General features: G+C 42.3%; 1 protein-coding gene across 3 annotated transcripts in view; it reads left to right on the top strand.

Moving 5' to 3' along the window:
* dock2 (dedicator of cytokinesis 2) overlaps nucleotides 1-20,978 on the top strand; it is a 117,221-nt gene that overhangs the window by 16,150 nt on the left and 80,093 nt on the right. For all 3 annotated transcript variants that reach the window (XM_030061271.1, XM_030061270.1, XM_030061269.1), the window contains exons 13-24: nucleotides 591-841; nucleotides 1,191-1,289; nucleotides 1,684-1,756; nucleotides 2,077-2,180; nucleotides 4,086-4,287; nucleotides 6,852-6,949; nucleotides 7,049-7,138; nucleotides 7,451-7,551; nucleotides 10,084-10,218; nucleotides 17,818-17,926; nucleotides 18,493-18,563; nucleotides 20,836-20,942. In XM_030061271.1, coding sequence (XP_029917131.1) covers nucleotides 591-841; nucleotides 1,191-1,289; nucleotides 1,684-1,756; nucleotides 2,077-2,180; nucleotides 4,086-4,287; nucleotides 6,852-6,949; nucleotides 7,049-7,138; nucleotides 7,451-7,551; nucleotides 10,084-10,218; nucleotides 17,818-17,926; nucleotides 18,493-18,563; nucleotides 20,836-20,942 — 1,440 coding nt within the window. The remainder of the gene's footprint in view (nucleotides 1-590; nucleotides 842-1,190; nucleotides 1,290-1,683; nucleotides 1,757-2,076; nucleotides 2,181-4,085; nucleotides 4,288-6,851; nucleotides 6,950-7,048; nucleotides 7,139-7,450; nucleotides 7,552-10,083; nucleotides 10,219-17,817; nucleotides 17,927-18,492; nucleotides 18,564-20,835; nucleotides 20,943-20,978) is intronic.

The following is a 20,978-nucleotide window of genomic DNA, read 5'->3' as shown; positions in this document are numbered from 1 at the left end:
TTTGCACAAACTGCTAAAATTTACATGCGGAAAATCTCAACAGCAACAGGTCTTTCCAAAAACAATGACATGGATACCCAACATAATCTGCAGTTCTGGGAAAGATTTCCTGCCAAAGAACACTGGCAAACTGTTTCTGTCCAACTCTAATTTGTACTTGTTGAGGATGGAGGTACAGTTTACCCAGATTCTTCGGAACTGCTGTTCAAATGAATTCATTGTTCATTTAAAAAATGCAGTAAGTGTATCCCAGAGTTTTCCCTGCCACGGAATAGGTTGGTTTGGGGTTGGTTACTATCCGAAACGTAACCAGAAAAGAACGCCGTTGTTCTTGGTTTTACTGGAGAGTTTTAGTGTCCCATGGTGGTTTTTCAGACAAAATTTGGTGAAGATACACATAATGCTTTTCCTTTTTTGGCATGAAACTGAAAAAGATAATTAAATTGAATAAATTTGCTGAATATGCGTTCTGGCACCAAATTTCCTGTATTGGTAATACTAAAGTGGTATTTGTGTGGTTATCTGACTTTAAAGATCCATACTGGTTAACTACAATGCCCTGTAACCTCCTCCTTCCCTCCCCTGTCCAGGTCTGTGGGTGACCCTGAAGGCACTGGTAGGGGACATTGTTCAGATCCGTAAGGAATACCCTCACCTGGTGGATCGCAGCACAGTCGTAGCCCGCAAGCTAGGCTTTCCCGAGATCATCATGCCAGGAGATGTTCGCAATGACATCTACCTCACCCTGCAGGGCGGTGACTTTGACAAGTACAACAAGACCACGCAGAAGAATGTGGAGGTCATCATGTGGGTGTGTGACGAGGAGGGCAAGGCTATACAGGTGAACAGGAGAGCATGTGATGAGTCAAGGCCACAGGGGGACAGGGGCACACTTGAGTGTTTGGAAGGGAAAGAGATTTGTGTGAAGTAGGATTGGTATTTGTGCAAGGGAGGTGTGTGTGTGTGTGTGTGTGTGTGTGTGTGTGTGTGGTGTTTAAGAGATTGAGATGGCATGGGCCGTTGAGCAAGCACAGCACTGATCAAGCACTTACTCACCCTCTCATAGTTGGGTGCACATAGGCATTGGCACCAAAATGAAAATCCATCTCTGACGTACATGCATACACAAGGTCCTCTAGCTCGATATGACACTTAATTCCCTGTTTTTTTTCTCTCCTGCTCCATCCTAGAACTCCATCTGTCTGGGAGCAGGGGATAAGGCAGTCAATGAGTATCGATCTGTCATCTACTACCAAATTAAACAGCCTCGCTGGATGGAGACATTTAAGGTCTGTACATGTGTGTGCGGGGGTTCACATATTGTGCTAAGTGTGCTTTAGAGGCTGTGACAAGCCAAACATCTCAGAAAATAGTTGGCGGTACAATGTTAATTGCTTATTTTTAAGGACATTCACAGCCTTCAGTTTCCCCTAAGTGCTCTGGTTATTGTATTTATATTCCTCATTTAAACCAAAAAGCACCACCAGCTGGAAGCTACATAGTTTCTTCTGAGCTGCCTCGGTTCAACAGATCTGTTTAGACAAACTGAAAGGCAAATGTCTTTCAGAGGCCAAGGTAGAATAAGAAACTCAGCCTCATGACATCCAAATGTCCCTTTTTAAATGCAATAATGCAATAGATGATGCTATTTTGTATGCTATAATGACATGAGATGTCCTTCAGGTGGCAATCCCTCTGGAAGAAATGCAGAGAATTCATTTACGCTTCATGTTCAGACACCGCTCATCCCAGGAGTGTGAGTAGCAAACACTGTTCCTCTGTCTGTCTGTTCAGTGCATCCATCAAAACTCTCACCTCCTCTCTCCTGATCCCCTGACTATAATACAACTCTGAAAGGGCTGGATGATTGGAAGCAATTTGGAAGATGACCCAAGGCGTCATCACACACACTTGATTATGTAAATCAGCAACACAATGCCTCTTCCTGCCATTGCTCCTGTCTCCTCTCTCTTTTTTCTTTCTTCCGTGCCCCAATTTTCTCCTCCATACCCCCCTCCCCATTTTCCTATATTGTCTCTCTCCCTCTATTTGCCCATTTGTCCTCTTCCTCTCCAGCCAAGGATAAGAGCGAGAAGAACTTTGCCATGGCTTTCGTGCGTCTCATGAAGGAGGATGGGACGGTTCTTCAGGATGGACTGCACGACCTCGTGGTCTTCAAGGTCAGAACCGGGAGCAGAACTCTGTCAGAAACAAAACCGACACACTCATTCATAAGATCAGCGTGTTCTCCAAAAGAACACTGCTCAAAATGAATCTAATGCAGAGTAACTGAGTCTGATTTTGCTTCACTGAACAACTGATTCATTTAACGGTAGAAGTAGATCTTATTCACTGTCCTCAGCACTCCTTAGTCTCAGATTAATGTGTTACATTATGCTGCGGGATAGCAGATCTCCAAGCAAGGCTATTACTGACTTAAAGAGGTACAGAAAACCTTCTGAGTGCAATAAATGGTGGAGTGAGTCTTTTATTATGAAAATATAGGCTATATCATTTATTATATTTTTCTAGGGCCAAAGGGTTTTGCACTGAATAGCCCAGAACCGCTGTGTTATTAAATGTCAAATGAATTGTGCTCGACAGGGTCACAGTACACAAGGTGCCATAGCATAGCTGTTTGTGTCAAAAGGAAGTGAAAGTGACTTTAGGCAATGTGAAATTACATTTCTGTCCGTAACAGAAGTAAATATTATACCAACTGTACCAAAATCCTAAAGCCTGCTCTGTTAAATTATTCTGGAGAACATTTTCATCCATCCTTGAAAAGGTTAATACCAGGAGAAGAGTGTGAACACAATCCACCTGTAACCTCAGTCAAAGCAGAGCCAAATGTATAGTGGGTCTGGAGATTATTGCCACCCAGACAGGTTGAGTGAAGCAAAATAGATTTCCTGCCAAATGAGCCTGAGCTAAGATTGAATCCCCCTATTGATTAAATGCCAAACGCAATGAAGATTAATTACTCATGATTCACTCACAGACCAAACGGATGGTCTCCCTGTGCCCTCTTTCTCGATTATCTCTCGTTATCCCTCCATCCCCCCTCGATCTCTTTGCTCCTCGTGGCCTTTCTCTGTCGCTCCCTGTTTTTCCACACACTCAGCTCGTTATTGCTTATTGGTTTGGCGTTGAAAAGGGTAAGGCTCAGGTTCCAGGTGTGATTGAAGCTAACATGTAAAAACGTGACATGTATATGGGGAAGAAGATACAGTTGCCAGTGTTCAAAATATGGTACCAAACAATGATTACAAAATGCATCAGGAGGAGATTCAATAAAAGTATTGATTTTCTGTTTGCCAATGTCTGTCTTTCCCCACACTTTTTCTCTTCTCCCCCATATATTGACAGTGCATATTTTTAGCCCTTTGTAACTAGGCATAGAAAAATGCTATAGTCTTTGCTTTGCTGATATATTGAGTCAGCACTGGTCTTTTATTTAAAATCACATAGCCACTAAGTCTCTTCCAGTGGTTGTAATGCAGATTGCTCCTACAACCACTTAAAACCATTTAACAAAAAATGACATGTTTTTTGCACTTTGCGCATGATTTTTTGGCACTTGGGATGAGATGTTTTTCCTCTTTGTTATTTGATTAATTAACTGTTCATTTAAATATAGCAAAATATCCCAGAGTTCCCCATCAAACAGATGTGGGGGGTCACTCTGCCTTAAGGAGCTGTTAACCCTAAAAAAAAATTAATGAGTCTGGGCTTCAGTGGAGAGATTTTTTTAATGGGCTTTTTGACCTTGACTACAAAACAATTTCCTGGGAAAACACAGTGCCTCATTTTTTGGTGAAATTTGAATACATTCTATATTGATCCAGTATATTAGTCTGTTAGCAGCTTCAGTAGGTGCAAAAGTGTTTGTGTTGATATCAGTGATCAGTAAGTTGTACCAATCAAACCTTTTTTCCCCTCTGTCCTTGTTTCCATGCCTGAATTAAAATAAACAGAATTTACTTGGTGCCATCGCCACCAGCAGCCACAAGGGAACCTGAATGTTTTGCATTATCACTGTCTCATATTTAATCAGTTCTCTTTCCCTCTCCCTCTTCTGTCAGGGTGACAGTAAGCGCATGGAGGATGTGAACTGCTACTTATCTCTGCCCTCCACCCGCCACCATCACGGCGACCTCCACAAGGGGGCGGCGCTGAGCCGCAGCTCCAGTAGTGTTAGTGGGAGCGGGGGAGGCCTGTCAGTCAGCTCCAGGGACAGCTTCACCATCTCAACCCTGGTCTGCTCCACCAAGCTCACCCAGAATGGTAGGTGTATGTGTGTGTGCGTGCGTGTATGTTTGGCAGGTGTTAGAATAAATACCCTTTGTGACATTGCCTTGACACCTAGCTACTCTAGGGACTGAATTGGCAGGGGTGGACGATCCACACACACACACACACACACACACACACACACACACACACACACACACACACACACACATATACACACACACACACACCACACGCATATTAACAAAGACACTGTCACATATATACACAAACACGTATACGCACAGGTTGAGCAAAGGTGAGGTAAGAAATTATGAGCAGAAGGGTATTTGAAATTAAATCTGACAAGTCAAAAAAACATTAATTAACATCTTCTTTCAACAAAGTAATAAGGTCATGCCAAGACGGTGAATCACTGGTTGACTGTTAAATTGCAAGAGGACAAATAAAGTGCTGAGAAGGTCCCTTTTCCGCTCTTCAAACATGACTGGTTAACAGTGTGTCCATACATCTCGTGATTCAAATTTCTCAGAGAAACTAAAAACCCCAAAAAGAGGTGGCAAATTGCAGGGAACATTTCTCTGACCTCATTAGGGAAACTACGTGTAGGGTTAGGATTAGAATTAGCTGAAGGGTTAGGTTAGGGCAGGGGATGAGTGTAGCCACGCAATGGTGAGTCAACAGAATGTAAATTAGTAGAACGTCCCCAGAAGCACCACTGCACAAGTGTTTTGTGTTCTGGTTATGGGAAAGTAAAGAAAGGACAGGGAGAATTGTGAATTCATTGGTTTTATTAGCGGGGAGTGTCGCCATTTTGTCCTACACACTCTGCCAGGCAACCTCACACGCACAAACACAGACACACACGTGGACATGCACACATCCACACACTCGCATGCCCACACATCCACTCTAGACAGCAAGGTGCATCTGACACAGGTGCAGTATAACAGCTGTTAGTGAGGAAGCCAGTCCATCACCATAATGAACATTATCCTGCAGTATTAATCACCTGTGCTGCAAACACACATACACACACAGATCCACACGCACACACGCACATGCACGCGCTGTAGTTTGGGGCCACCCACCAGATGTGCAGCTTGGCCTGGTGAGGGAGAAATTATTGGGCTGGGAAAGCAGAGAGCTTGAAGCAGGCAGCACTACAGAGACATGGCAATCTGTCCCATGTCAAACTGTAGCAGAATTGATGGCAGAAGCAGAGGGTTTAAATGTTCAAATGGCACTTTTACTAACCAGGGGAACAGGGACTATTGGTGTAATGAATCATTGCTCGACTGGTTATTTCTCTGTTGTTTCACGGACAGAAACAGATTATTGAATGTTTAATTTCTCATCCAGTGAAACAAATGCAAACTTCTTGTTTTTATGTCATACAACAGAAAGTGTCAGAATGCCCAGATTTCAGTTCAGCTGAGTTCAGTTAGTTCATTTCAGTCTGTTTCATTTCATTACAATTCAGTTCATTCATTTCACTTGATTCCAATTAAGATCAGTTAAGTTCATTTCATTTCAGCTGACTGCAAGTCAGTTCAGTTTAATTCAGTTCAGTTCAGTCCAATTCATTTCATTTCATTTCATGCTTTTTCAATTCAGTTCAATCCACTGCAATACTGTGTGTGTTCATTGGGAGCTTCATTGATTCACATTCAGTTCAGTTCAGTTATCCCTCCATCCTTCTTGATCTCTTTGCTCCTTGTTGCCCTCCACTGTTGCTCCCTGTTTTTCCACCAACTCAGCTCATTATTGCTTATTGCTTTGGCGTTGAAGAGGGCAAGGTAGAGATTTCAAGTGTGATTGAAACTACCATGTAAAAATGTGATATGAGTCTGGAGAAGAATTTACAGCAGCCAGTGTTCAAAACATGGCCCAAACAGTGATTAAAAATGATGTCAGGAGAAGATTAAATAAAAGTATTGATTTTCTATGTGCAATTGTCATTTTCCCACACTCTTCCCCATATACTGACAGTGCATCTTTTCAGCTCTTTGTAGCTATGCATAGGGAAATGATGTGCAGCTTGTTGTGTTTGTGTGTCCTTTAATTCTTCCTTTGCTGATATTTTGAGTCACTATTGGCCTTTTATTGAATATCAGCGAGCCATTCAATGTCATCCACTTATTGTAATGTGGAATATATTCCCTGGCATGTTTTTTGCACTTTGCATTTATTTGTTGGATTTGTTTATTTTTTGATAAAAGGAATGTTTAATTATATGTAGCAACATATCCCAGAGTTCCCCATCAAACAGGTCACTCTGCCTTCAGGAGCTCATTTAAGTCCATTTCAGTTCAATGTCTTTAATTTCTTTTCATTTCAGTTAATTTAATTTCAATTCAATTCATTGCAGTTCATTTAACCAACCCGCATGTATACAATGCAGCAGTCACAAAGAGATGTTCCAACATGTTCAAGGGCAAACACTGGCATACAGACGCTATAGAAAAAACACTTGTATACAGCTAGGAAGACATTTCCAAAACAATAGCTCTGAACTGTGTCCACTGCCGGGCACAAAAGGTGTGTGTGACCAAAAAGCCTATCGACGGTTTCCTCTGTGTGTCTGCCCTCTCCAGTGGGCCTGCTGGGACTGCTCAAGTGGAGAACTCGCCCTGAACTCCTCAAAGAAAACCTGGAGAAGCTCAAAATCATCGATGGAGAGGAGGTGGTCAAGGTTAGTGTGTGCGCATAGAGGGGGTGTGTGCATAGATCGGTATACAATATGTGTGTTCTCATATGTGGGCTTGCCCTTTGGCCGTATGTGTGTATTTAGTTTCTGCAGGACACGCTGGATGCCCTGTTCAACATCATGATGGAGCACTCTCAGACTGATGACTATGACATCCTTGTCTTCGATGCCCTGGTGAGCCTGTTTGAGTGTATGTGTGTGTGTGTTTACCCAGCAAACACTTGTGTGTCTGAATGTGTGTGTATGTGTGCCTTGTCAGTGGATGCATCTGCTCAGCTGATTTCTTGTCAGTTAGTTGGTCTCTGCATGTGGCTAGTCTGACATCTTTCTGTCTAGCAGTCCATCTTTGTCCAAATAAACATGTCTGGCTGTCGATCACTCTGTCTAATTTGCTTCTCGTCTGCCTTGTAAATGTCTTCTGCTTACTTGAACAGGTAACCTTCTCTCCCTCTCTCTCCCTCTCTCTCTCCTTCTCCTGTCTGTCAGATCTACATCATCGGTCTGATCGCTGACAGAAAGTTCCAGCATTTCAACACAGTGTTGGAGGCCTACATCAAGCAGCACTTCAGCGCCACACTGGCCTACAAGTAGGTCACTTCCTCCCATCTGGCTCAGTCAGGTTATCTCGAGTTTTCAGTTTGTGTATTTCTTGCATCAGTTCCCCAGCCGATAAATGGCAGCTACAGTTCCTTTACACTCTGACCAAATCAAGTTTAAATTGATATTTTGGACTTTTAACTGAGTGCTGCCTGAAAAAATAGCATTAACAGAAACAGAAAAATTACAGTCACATAAAAAGGGGAGGAAAGTAGTTTTAGGGCTTCACAAGGAGGTACTCCAGTAGCAAATTGCCAGGTTTATGGGCCAAACCTATTTAAAACGTAAACAGTGCAAAGACAGCTCCTTGTTGAATCTGCCTCTAGATCCTACATAATCACTTTAAAGGGACTACTTGAAATACAAAAAAAAAAAAAAAATCAATATTTTCCCGCTTACGACCAGTGCAGTCAATCCATCCAGATAGTTACTCTGTGATTTGGCAAGGTTTCCAGTCTGTCTCCCTTCACTTCATTATAATAGGGCCGGATGGATAACTGTCGGAAATTTCCTTCTGAAATCTGAGCAGCAACAGCTCTTTCCAAAAACAGTAACACAGATCCCCGACCTAATCCACAGCCCTTGTAGGCAGCAAGCTTTGTTTGGGATCTGTTTCCTGCGGAAGAACACCGGAAAACTGTATATCTCTGCCTTTAATTTATAGTCACTGTGGGCAGACAGATACAGTTTGCCTGGTTTCTTGGACAAGAAACAGTTGCTAAAGAAACTCTTCTTCCCTGAGGGCTGTGGATTATGCTGGGTATCTATGTCATTGTTTCTGAAAAGAGCTGTTGCTGTTTTTTTACATTCAAATTTGGACAGTTTGAACTGCACAAAACAATACCCATCCAGTCCCATTGTAATGGTGTGCCAACTGGCTGGAAACCTCGCCAGATCACACAGAAACTGACTGGATGTTAGACTTCATTGGGAGTAAGTGTTAGAATATAATTTTTTTGTAGTCTGGGTGAACCATTCATGTAAACCTGTCATGGCAGCTTGTAATTTGACCTGAAAATCAAGAAGCTAAGTGACTGACAAGCTGTGAAACATTGTAGTGTATCCAGCTGCCAGCGGAGGTCAGTGTTTGTGTAAGTGTGTGTGTGTGTGTGTGTGTGTGTGTGCGTGTATGTGTGTGTGCTTGTGGAGCATTTTGCTGAACAGGATTAGAGTCTGTTACTTTACTGTACTCCAGGCTAGCCAGAGTTTTAACCCAGCCTCCCTTTGGAACACCAGCTGAAGCACTCAAACGTACACCCCAAACACCCAAACATCACCCCCCGCTTTGCTGTCTGGCTTTCTCCTGTCTCTTAATTCAATTCACTTCTCTTCGATGGATTTTATGGCCACAAGATAAAACGTTTGTTTGTAGTGCCAAAGCTTCGATCAGAGAATGAAACAACACTTCCGATTCTCCCTGTTCCACTTTTCCCCTGCCTCCTCTCTTGTTTTTCCCTTCCTCACTTCTTACCCTCCTCCCACCTCTCAATTTATTTTACCCCGGAATTTCTTGCACTCTCCATCTCTCTGAACCTCTTCTCTCTCTTCCTCGCTGCTCCATCAGTTCATCGGTCTCCCTCCCCTCCTCTCTTGCCTGTGTGTTGGTGTTCACCCTCTTTAAGAGGGTCAACGCAGCTTAACGCCTGTCAGCCCAGAGGCTGTTATGTAAAACTCTCTTAACTCCCACTCACTACATTTTAAACTCCCTATCTCTTGCTCTTTTTGTAACAACTAAATCCTCCCGTGCCTGCCTTTCAGCCACACATCAAAATAAAACCAGGCAAGACTGAATGGTGATGTTAGTAATATTTTCAGGGCCACCTGGATGGCAGTGAGGCCAGATTAGAGTTCATTTTATAACTGGAGCTTTTTAAGAGGACTTTTATTGTTTAAGAGGATTGGCCAGTTTTAAACCAGTTAGCAGGTGAGTCCCTGTAGCCATTTTCATGCAAATGCAGCAGTCACAAAGCCAAAAGGCTCAGCCCAGTCCAGGCCCTACTGTTTTATGCAATATGAATATGCTAGTATTACAAGCTGTTGAGGTGACACAGACTGAGAGCAGAGCACACACAAACGCGGGTGGGTCATAAACTTCGACTGAACTCTGTGACACCCGCAGCACGCTGCAATTGCTGTGGCTCCCTGGCATTTGTATCAGAACGCGTGTCTAAAGATGCCTGTGGGGAGCTTGCGTGTTGGAGAATGATTTTTAACATGCATTTGAGGGCGAATAAAAATGTCTGTGAGGTGTGTGAAAGGTACATCTGCTGAGGTGTGAAATACTATTTTGTCATTTTTTTTCCCCACCTCTACCTCTCCACCACTCTCTTCCACTCGCTCGCTCTCTCATTCTCTCACTCTCACCCCGTCTTTCTGCTCTGTGGAAGTGAAAAATGGAGTTGGTGATTAACTTTCCAACCTGAACATCAGAGACAGTGTTGTGAGGCTTCTGACATGTTGACTGATTTTGATTCTTTCTTTCTTTCTTTCTTTCTTTCTTTCTCCCTATCTCTCTATTTCAGGAAGCTGATGTCAGTGTTGAAAAGGTACCTGGATGTGTCCAGCCGAGGGGAACAGTGCGAGAACATCCTTCGCACCCTCAAAGCCCTCGAGTACATCTTCAAGTTCATCGTTCGCTCACGCATGCTCTACTCCCAGTGAGTGTGTTTGCTTGCTTGTGTGTTTTATTGCATATTGAAGATTATCATTCTTTTGTAGTGTTTTAATTTTTTGTTTGAACACACAAATACAAGCACAGACTATCAGAGGGCCCCCCATACACCCACACCGACAGCCCAGTGACATCGGATCACTGGAGTAATTGTCTCTGACAGTGCTGCGAGAAAAGGCTGCTGATTGCAGCACTAACGTCGCTAATAAGCATTGATGATGTGGTGCAGCGTCCAAATGAGAGCTAATGACAGGGCAGGGCTGCTGAATGGGCAGCCGTCGATGGAGCAGACAGACACAAAGTTAAGGCAGGAGAGACTTATGACACTGCCGTGCCGCGTCTAGAGCTGCAGCATACGATAACTGTAAACACCATTTATAACCACAACACATAATTTGATGCTGACAGATCCCAGAAGCGAGCCACAACTGTGTTGTGCAAGTGTGCCTGGACTTGTGTTGATGTCAGTGTGTGTGTGTGTGTGTGTGTGTGTGTGTGTGTGTGTGTGTATATGTGTGTGTGTGTGTGTAGGGCATAAGTGTCTGAAATTGAGACATTTTCAGTGTTCAAAGTCAGCATTAAGACTTATAGTAGGTGCAAGACTATCTTATTGGTTTTGCACATGCTGACAGTTTTTGCATACACTAAAGGCTTTAGTAAACCACGGCTAAGTGTGTATGTTTATGTGTATATGTGTAGTGGGGTTTTTATCAGTGTGTGAATGACTGGATCAGAGGAGGTGTGTGTGTGTGTGTGTGTGTGTGTGTGTGTGTGTGTTGTTTGAGGACCATTGGTCACTGATGGCCCGTGTTCTATCTTCTAGAGGGCACCGCGTGCCTCGTGGGCCTTGTTTGTTTGGAAATGTGTGCGTGTTTGTTTATCGATGTGGCAAGGGTTTTTGTTTATTTATTATTGTTGTGGGTGTGTGTGGCTACATTCAACTGGCTGAGTGAGCGTGTGTATGTGTGCATGGGCGTACACTCGTATGGGCCTGTGCGCGTACATGAGGCCACACACATATATGTAAGCACGTTTTCAAGTGTGTGCGCCTGTGTGTGTGCGAGTCTCTGCATTATCGCTCCACTGCTGCTGGATTGACTGTGCTCCAGTCGCCAGTCTCCCTCGAGTATCGCTGAACCGATAAATCTCACTCTCCTCCTCTATCTCTCGTCCTCTGCTATTCCCCCAACTACCTGCCGCAGACAGCTGCAAGTTCTGCATCTAAAGTTTTCCACTGAAAAGTCTCCTCCTATAAGGACTCATCATGCCAAGGCACAATCAGGCATTCAGGGAAGCGACTGGCGCCGTAGGTGCATCTGTACGACTCTGCCATCAAGACGATCAGCCATTAATAGTTAAACAGGCAGCATTGAAGATTTATTAGCTTGTCAAGGCAGTTTCATGTTCATGCAAAGTCTATTAAAGCGTATGTGATGTTTACTTCCAACGTTAAAATATGTCGGGTAAGCTGTACTGGATTTTGCTGCTTCATTCACCCTCTTTTTCTCCTTCACACCCTATAACTTTCTTTACTTCCCCTGTACTCTACTTCATCAGTGGTTTCTTTTTCTTCCCTCGAGCACCTGCTATGCTCCATATTTTTCTCCAACTTCTCCTCCGCCCTCCCTTTCCCTTTTTTCCATTCCTCCTCTCGTCTTCAGAGCTCCCTTCCTCTCTGAACTCCATTTCTTTTCATTCAAACCTTCTCCCCATTTACTTTTAAGGTCTTTCTGGCTAGTTTTTCCTGTGCCTTTGGCAAGAGAGGGGCTATAAATTGGCACACACACAATATCATGGGTCTCGTTGATGGGATTTTGGCAAAATGTCTGAGAATTGCTGAGTGTTATTGCTTCATTCTGGCACATTCAAAACTACACCGAGGTGCCTAAAAGAGGTGCCACAATGTTTGTTTGACTGTCTGTATAACACGCGCACAATCTCAGACGCTACTGATTGGATTTCCATGAAACCTTAAGGGATACTTCACCGAAAACCTGTACATTTTGTTTCTTTAAGTTTTAATTGCATGACCAATGGACAGCAAAGATTGCAAACTAGGATCAAAATTATACGTGACAGAGATACCGGCCCATGAACACATCTCATCTGACCCCCAAGCTGTCTTGGAGGGAAAGGGCAAAAAACCAACAAATATATTTTAAAATCAAAATATATGTATTTTTCACTGAAATGTTTTCATCCAGTTATTATCAACTATGTGTAATAAGCAAAGTAAGAGGTTTCCATGATATGCTAAATTAATTAGACTTAGCACTACAAGCCTAAACTGGAAATGTAGGAAAAACCACCAGGCTGCTTGGCTGCACTAAGCTGCACTGACTGTTGTTATGTTACGTAAGGGATAATCAATGAGTAGGTGTGTGTTAAGTGGTTTTAGGGCACGACGTGGAGGCAAAGATCCACCCGACGCAAAGTAGAGGGTGGTTCGCCTCTGTTGATTGATTATTCTGCTTATACCATGGTCATTTGCCAACAATATAAAATAAAACACTCACAAATATTTTGTGAAAGTTTTGCACTCAGAATCGAAAGGTTATGAAGTAACAACTTACCATTTTCATGACAAGGAATGGTTCTTTGACCAAGTCAGTAACTCAGCTGTGCTCACTACAGGTGATAATGACCTTTGACAGCTGTGCTTTTTAATGTTGCTATGGTTACAAGTTGAGTAGCAGATGAATTGTGAAAGGTGATTAAACTTGAACTGAACTATGTGTGCAACACATGGTTTTAATGCACACCTGCTGGCCAATCAGGACATAGTATCCAAGACCATGGTATAAGTTAATCTAGCAAACATTCAAAAAGCAATAGATTGACATGGAGTGTGGAACGTTTCAAGAGAGATGGAAAGAACATTTCTGTTTCTTCTGGGAGGTAAATGGCAAACCTCCACACTATTTATTTACTGCATTTCTCTCTTCTGCTTTATGTAATTCATACAAATTGACTGATTCAAAATGATAAATCAGAAAGTAGCCTAAAATATCCATGTGTTGACACAAATCATATTGATGTTAGCAAAAAATAATCTGGCCCCAGTGAGGTCTCATTTGAATAAATGTGGCCCACTACCTAATATGAGTATGACACCCCTGATCCAAACACTTGAATTGACTTGATCAGAAAAAACAGCAACAAAAGTATATGAAAACGTCTCTTGGTACAGCGTAATCCAAGCGTTGACTCTCCTTTCCTGTGCTCACTGCATCTTAAACCCGTGTACTTTTTTGAAACCATTGCAAAAACATAAGTGGCAATTCACAGCATCCAAGCACAAAAGGTAGTCTTCAACATAATAACCTTTAGAAGAATTTGAAAAATTGCCACATATATAAACTGCCACATTGTTGGCAAGTAGGACTTTGCCACCTGGGGATTGCAACCCTGGACCTTTGTATCCCCAGAGAAGGTGACTTACTGATTGCATCACTGGGGAGAGACACACACCTTCATACAACCTGAGGCAATGACATCACATTTTCCCACATGGGATATTTTTGTCTGTTTAAACTTAAAACGCTTATAGCTGTCAAAATGTTAGTGATAAAATTCTGAAGAAATCATGCATCATTCTGCTGGTTTTATATGTATTGTCAAATGTTTTGGTTAAGTTTGATTAAACATTTGCTGAAACAGAAAATGTTGTGCATACAATACAAAATACAGTAAGACATTGAATGTCACAGTCACAGACCAATCTGAAAACTATTTGAAAGGTGATATATGGCATATAATGTGTCTATTTAAGTAGTGTTTGAATAAACACTTTTGGAAATGTAGAAATTAATTGATTTTGTATATTTAAAAAATAGAGTGACAGACTTCTGAATTGACAAGGATGCAGTGCAAGTGGATGCAATTCAGCTCTCTAGGACCTACAGTGTAATTTTCATGATTTTTTTTAAAGTTTGGACTGCAACTTGAATGAAAATTCATGTTTATGCATATAAACCATGTTCCTTGATGCTAATTGTGTCCAAATTTTCTACGATGAATTGCACATGACCCTAGAATATATGGGAAAGGTTTCATTCAAATCCCCGCAGTGGATTCTGAGATATAAACTTTTTGCTGTTAGAGTGGCACCTATAGTTGGAATGTGAGACACTTTGGTACATTTGCTCATACCTGAAAACATGTAGTTTGAGTTTTGTGTTGATTCAACAAACAATTGATGAGTTATGGCAAATATGAGGAATCCTTTGACAACTTTTTTTGTTATGAGAGGCCAGAGATTATTGGACAGCAAATCTGGTGCTGATTGAATTTAACTCCTAGCACAAGTTCATTCCAGCACAATGACTATGCTGGGTGAAACTGCACAAAAAGCTGTGTGGGTGTGACCTATACCATGAGATCCAGCCCAATGCGCTGAATGTGCTGTTGTGAGATTTTTCAGTGTACGATGCACGATTATGACGTTTTTGGCCAAATTGTTCACTGTCCAGGTGTATGGACAGTATGTCATTTTGGGTGAGTAATTCCTTTAACAGACTGATGTCTCCTTGCTCCAGTTACAGTGGTTAACCTAAAAGGAGCAGTGCAAACTTTGTTTACTTGTTGGATTTCAATGAAACTTGGGGGAGGAAGGCATCTCACCACTGCCCTCTCACAATTTGAAAATAACACCAATCAGTGTGAGGGGGCTGGACGACATCACTTGTTTGCTCATTTATGTGTTAGGCACTATCTCAAACTCTACCGATTTGATTTGACAAAATGATGCATCTTATGTTGCATTCCAGCATTTAAAATTACACTGATTGGCCGGTTACAGCTCATAACAAGGTGGCATGTATGTTAGTGATTCTTTTTCTCTCTCACCCTCCATTACAAACAGCCTTCCTTACTCTGTATTTTTCTTGCCACTCTGGTTTTTCCTCAGTTTCCGTCTCTATCTTTTCTATTTCTCATCTTTGTGTCCCCAGTTTACTCCGATTCTCTTGCTTCCCCTCTCTACCCATCTTGCCTTTTTCTTTCTTCATTTTTCCAGCTAACTACTTTCCTGGATCTCTCCTATACATCTGTCTCCAGTATTAGTGTGCTGAGCTAGTATTATACTGTGTGTTTGTGTGTATGCATGGTTATAAGCAATAGCAACAGCCTATGGTCATCTCTAGCTGCATATACCTCTGCTCAGCTGGATTATTGTGGTACTTGACAGGCTGTACTATGTGATACTGTACTGAGCATCGCCATGGGACACTTAAACAGTTTTATCAGATCAGCTACATTGGTGAGGTGTGTGTGTGTGTGTGTGTGTGTGTGTGTGTGTGTGTGCGTGCGCGTGCAAGAGAGAGAGAGAAAGAGAATGACTGGGCATACAACCTGATATTATCACACCACCTTCGACCCAGACACATCTGAACATTCTCTTTCAAACACACACACTTGTTCACACACCCACACACACACATGGGGCTGGCGGATTAAGCAGGACAATGCGTCTGTAATCATAACTCTACTCTGCGAAGAGCCCTGTGATAATACCACTGTGTGTTACTGCCTAATCCCTCCCCCCACATGCTAAATACCCTGTGTGCCACATGCTAATCCTTCCCCCCAGCACTCATAACTTCTATTGTAATTAACAGCTGCACAGCTCCACTGAATCACAGAGAGATAGTGACGCGACAGCGAAGGAGAGGGGCGGAGAGAGGGATGAGGGAAAAGTTTGCTAGGGGTGGAGGAAATAGGGCTTGAAGGGATGGCAGAGGGATGTGTGTGTGTGTGTGTGTGTGTGTGTGTGTGTGCATTCCAAAGCTGACAAAGCTATCCAAAAGTTTCATCTGTCTTGTTTTTTATTTGAATGGCATTTGTTGCCATTCTAGAATGTGGGGGATTATTGTTGCTTGAGTTTACCTTTTGCCTTGCACTGAGTTGCTGTATGAATGTAACTCAGTATTGTGCATAGTGCGCTATAGTGAATGATTGGTGGGTACTGGGTCAGTTCTATAATAATTTGTGCAGTAACACACTTTGGCTCTGTCTCATTTGCAAGGAAGCTTCTTATCTTGCTACCTACTTAGGAATATTACTGATAAGGAACCTATTATGTCCAAAATGATTCATGACAAGGAAGCTAAAATACTCAAATTCCATGCATGTTTTCCATGGTAATCAAGCCTCTTGTAACACAGTTCAATACAACGCAATGCAGTTTAACCTAACCTAATGTTTAACACAGCATTAGGTGTGTTGGCTACCTAACCGCTAGCTAGTTAGCTAATTTGATGTAGTGCCTATGTCACTACCCTATGACCCTGAGTCCAGTTGGTAAAAATAATTTCAGCTATTTCATAAACAGCAGACTTGAACTAAAGTGTATTTATGCGATTAACAGTTTTATACAAACAATTTTCACTTAAGATGTAAGGAGAATGACAGATGTGTGTTATTTTTCACAACCTTTTCTCAAAGGTCTTTCTTAGAACTTAGGGACTTCAGAGGTCGGGACTTCTGTCTATCATTGATTTAAACAGCTGTTTTGTCCGTTTATTACTTTTCAGTTGACTTTTCCAGGCATTCTGGTATCTCCTAGTCTGTCTGAGGAACCACTATATGTTTCCTTCAGAACTGTCAAAAAAGGGCACCTTGAGAGGTAGTTTCCAAGGCTCTCTTGAAAAAGAGATTGGCTTCCTAGATAAATAAAGATTAAATAAATAAAATAAAAATACCTGTATCCTGCCTACATCCTAAGCATTTCTACTTTCTACCAGTAAATGTCACCTAAACAGGAGGCTTCCTTGCATTTGAGATGCTACTTTTTGTTTTGGTGCCTGTAACTGTGAGATGATCTATTGACGGTAAGGGTTTTTTCAGCTATGCTGAATCAAGATTCAAAAACTGCAGGCGTTTTTGTACATACATGAGATCCCAACTGTGGAAACAACCTGGAATCATCATCCTCCTTTGACAGGTCCTGTAGACCTACTGTATTTGCATAGCATTTTTGAAGAATAACTTTTAACATATTCCTGGCATGGCTTGGTTTTCATAGTTATATTATAACATGTAAACGGCTGCAATAAAATCTGGCAAGAGGATAGATTTAGGGTTAATAACGGCCAGGGGTCAGGACATCTTGAAAGTATGAAGCCAAAATAAAAGGATATATCTCTGGAACTATGTGTATTGCTGACGGTGTAGAAAATCATCACACATGTATTCTTCAGGATGTCGCCAGGTCTCTTCAGAAAATATTTCATATATCTCACAAAATGGTTTCAGCTATGGTTTCAGTCTATACAAAAGAGTTTTCCTTTAAGAAATATAGCTACTGGCCGATGGCACAAGTATCTTCCAATATTTCAGATCTAACTCCTCGCCTCTTGTTCTCTCCTTTCTTCCCTCTCTCATTGATTGTAAACCTCTCCTGTTTTTTTTCTTTTGTCTTTCCATTCCCTGCTCAATCTCTCACCTTCTCTCTCTACCTCCTTTGCTAACCATCTCACGTCATGTTTTCTGACACTGTCTCATACTTTCTCTCTCACTCTTCTGCTCCCTATTCTGTTCTGTCGGTCTGTCTTGCCCTCCCTTTAATTTCCTCTTGTCTTCCCAGGCTGTATGAGGGGAAGGAACAGGCGGAGTTTGAGGAGTCACTGAGGAGGCTGTTTGAGTCCATCAACAGCTTGATGAGGACTGACTACACCACCACTCTGCTGCTCAGAGTAATCACACTCAGTCACCCTACTCCCATCCTCCTTTTCATCCTCCTCCTCCTCTTCCACCTACCATTTTTCTCCTCATCCTTATCCTCATAGCTGTTCCTTTCCTCCCTCTACTTTTATTTCTACCTCCTGAACAGACAGAATGTACTGATGTACTGAGAGACTGTATATCAGACAAGGCACACTCAGAAACACATGTACTGTTTAAAAAAACAATTTTTCACATGGATGATGAGAGCATATTTCATGGCAAATTTACATGTTGAATATATATGATTAACTTATATATTTGCATGCAACATGCTGCATGTGCCCCCATACCTGTTAAACTTATTACATCGATGGCTGGTGACACATGCATTTGCAATTCATGTCTGACATGTGTCCATATATGAAAATATGTCAATTTTGAATCTTTCATTGGTATTTAATATGGACATACAGTATTTACCATATATGGAAATCCTCCTGTACATGCGTTGCATTTTCATATGGGTTGTGTTTGCATGTGCGTGCTTGCGTGTGTGTGTGTGTGTGTGTGTGTGTGTGTGTGTGGGTGACACCAGGTTGCTGCGCTGAAGTACCTCCCGACAGTCTTACATGATGTTGAGAAAGTGTTTGATGCCAAACTCCTCAGGTAAGTTTACTCATACACACACACACACACACACACACACACACACACACACACACGCTCTCACAGTAGTCCCCCTGATTTGATCTCATTCATGTGCAACAGCTTTCAGGTAAGCACAAGTTTCCCAGCATGCTTTGCTCACCAACTACTGTCTTACTGTCCCCCAAACTTCCCACCTTGGTTGAGCCCTTCTCTATTAGAGGATAAAAATATCATCAAATTGACGTGTACACAAACACACACACTCTCTGACCTTGCTCTACACCTTTTCTCTCTGCTTGTGAGTGAATTGGCAATCTCTCCCACCGCCTCTTTACCACACTAGGACGCCATCAAACAAAGCCCATTTGAACCTGTTCTTAAACCCACTTCCTCCTCTCTTAGCTGGACGCTCAGCCTCCTTCAGAGCAAAATGACTTGGAATGGCTTATTTAACCTCCCCTTGACCCAGAATCTACCATACAATATACTGTTAAGCTCAGATAATGACCACAGTGTACATTTTGGACTGGTTGAGAGTTCACAGACTGGAAAACGGACATTCCAGCCACTTTATTTGTCCTCTAGCAATTTCACAGCCAACCATTGATTCATTGTCTTGGCATGACCCTATTACTTTGTTGAAAGAAGATGTTAATTGACGTTTCCTTGACTCGTCGAGTTCAATTTCAAACACCTTCCTCCATCGCAGTTTCTGTCCTCACCTTTCTGTGACCTGTGTGTGTGTATGTTTTTGTGTGTTTGCGCGTGTGTGTATTTGTTTGTGGATTACACACATCTGCCAATCCGGTCTCTTGAGTGGCTAGGTGTCAACACAATGTCACAAAGGTGTTATCTGTAACAGCTGCCTCACAGACAAACACACACAGGTGTAGAAAGGTGATGCGGGGAAGTGTTTAAAATAAACTCACCTGCGTATGTTATGTCGCTCTTACTCTCTCTTTCTGTCTCAAGGTTCACCCATGCCGGTCTTGTGTCCTCCACTCCTCTTAACACACACACACACACACACTCACCCCCACACAGACACACACACACAAACGTGCCTTAGCCATCTGAACTTGAACACAAGGTCCCCATTGCATTCTTAATCAGAGTTGCCTCGGGCACAATTTCCAAAAGCAAGCCATGTGAATTACAATTGCTCTCTATGAGGTAGGCATCAAAGCTTTGTCTTATCTCCACAAGTCGCATCATTCGAGCTCCTAAACTCACCTGTAGTGTGATCCGCAGGGCCGTACAAGCACAGACATTGTCAGCTCTGCATGTGCTTTGTTTGCCCGATGCGTCCCTTGAGTGTCCGTAGGGCATAGGCTGACATTTTTATGTTTTAATTAGACGCTGCTCAGATGATTAGTGGGCCTGATTAGTCTGTGCTGTCCCACCGTGCCACCGCATATCCTGGTGCCAACTTATGTGCATCAAAAGTTGTACCAAACCTCGTTTTTTTATTGTTCAGTGCAAGAGTAGAGGTGGTGCGTGTCTTTTTTTTTTTAGTGATTACTCAAGGTGCTGCTTGAGCCTGCGTGGCTTCATGTAAAGAGACAGAGACAAAGGAGAGAGACAGATAGAGAAATAGAAACAGGGGCTTTGCCACGCTCTGAGCATTCAATCTTTCTGAGCAGCGCCAGGGCTCGTGACCAGCCCGTTTAATTATTCTGATATTGAATTTGGAACGGATGACTCAAACTTGTGTCTTCATCAAAGCGTGTTTAGGCTTTGGGCTCATTTGTTTTCATGAGGCATCTCTCTGCTCTGTTCTGCCCTGCTCAGGCCTGCTGTGTGCTCTATAATAACCATTCCTACCTTTTTAGCCTGTTTAGGACACATGACTAACAGCAATGGTTGCATGCTCAGTAACCTTGCAGTTTTTCAAAGCTTGATTCAGTAATATGTAGTTCACCTTTCCACCTCCCTTTTATCCATCCATGGTAGAATGGATAAATGTTCATAATTACACCTGGCAGATGTACTGCTGAAAGCCAATAACTATGTGTAATCATTTCTAGGAAATGATTTTTAAATATCTGTTATACAGAATTGATTTTATTACTAGCTGCTGCTGTGTAATCATCACACTGATGATTTTTTTCCCACCCCCTTATTTCTCCTCAATTTTTTCTCACACTACATTCCTCATTCTTTTATTCATTCCTACGCTTTACTTTCCCTACACACATACACTTACCTCCTTGTTCCATTTCTACCTCCTCTCCACTTCAACCCTTCTCTCTCTCATCTCTTTTCCTCCCTCCTTTTCTGTTTTGTGCAGTGAGTTGCTGCACGACTTCTACACCTGTATCCCTCCTGAAAAACTCCAGAAACAGAAGGTGGCCTCCATGACTGAGATTGTCAGCAGTCAACTCTTCCAGAGACAAGGTGTGTATATTTCACTAGTCAGAAGCCTTGATAGTG

The sequence above is a fragment of the Myripristis murdjan genome, chromosome 10 (assembly GCF_902150065.1).
Source record: "Myripristis murdjan chromosome 10, fMyrMur1.1, whole genome shotgun sequence".
Classification (NCBI taxonomy): Eukaryota; Metazoa; Chordata; class Actinopteri; order Holocentriformes; family Holocentridae; genus Myripristis; species Myripristis murdjan.
This window is presented reverse-complemented; position numbering and strand designations above follow the sequence as displayed.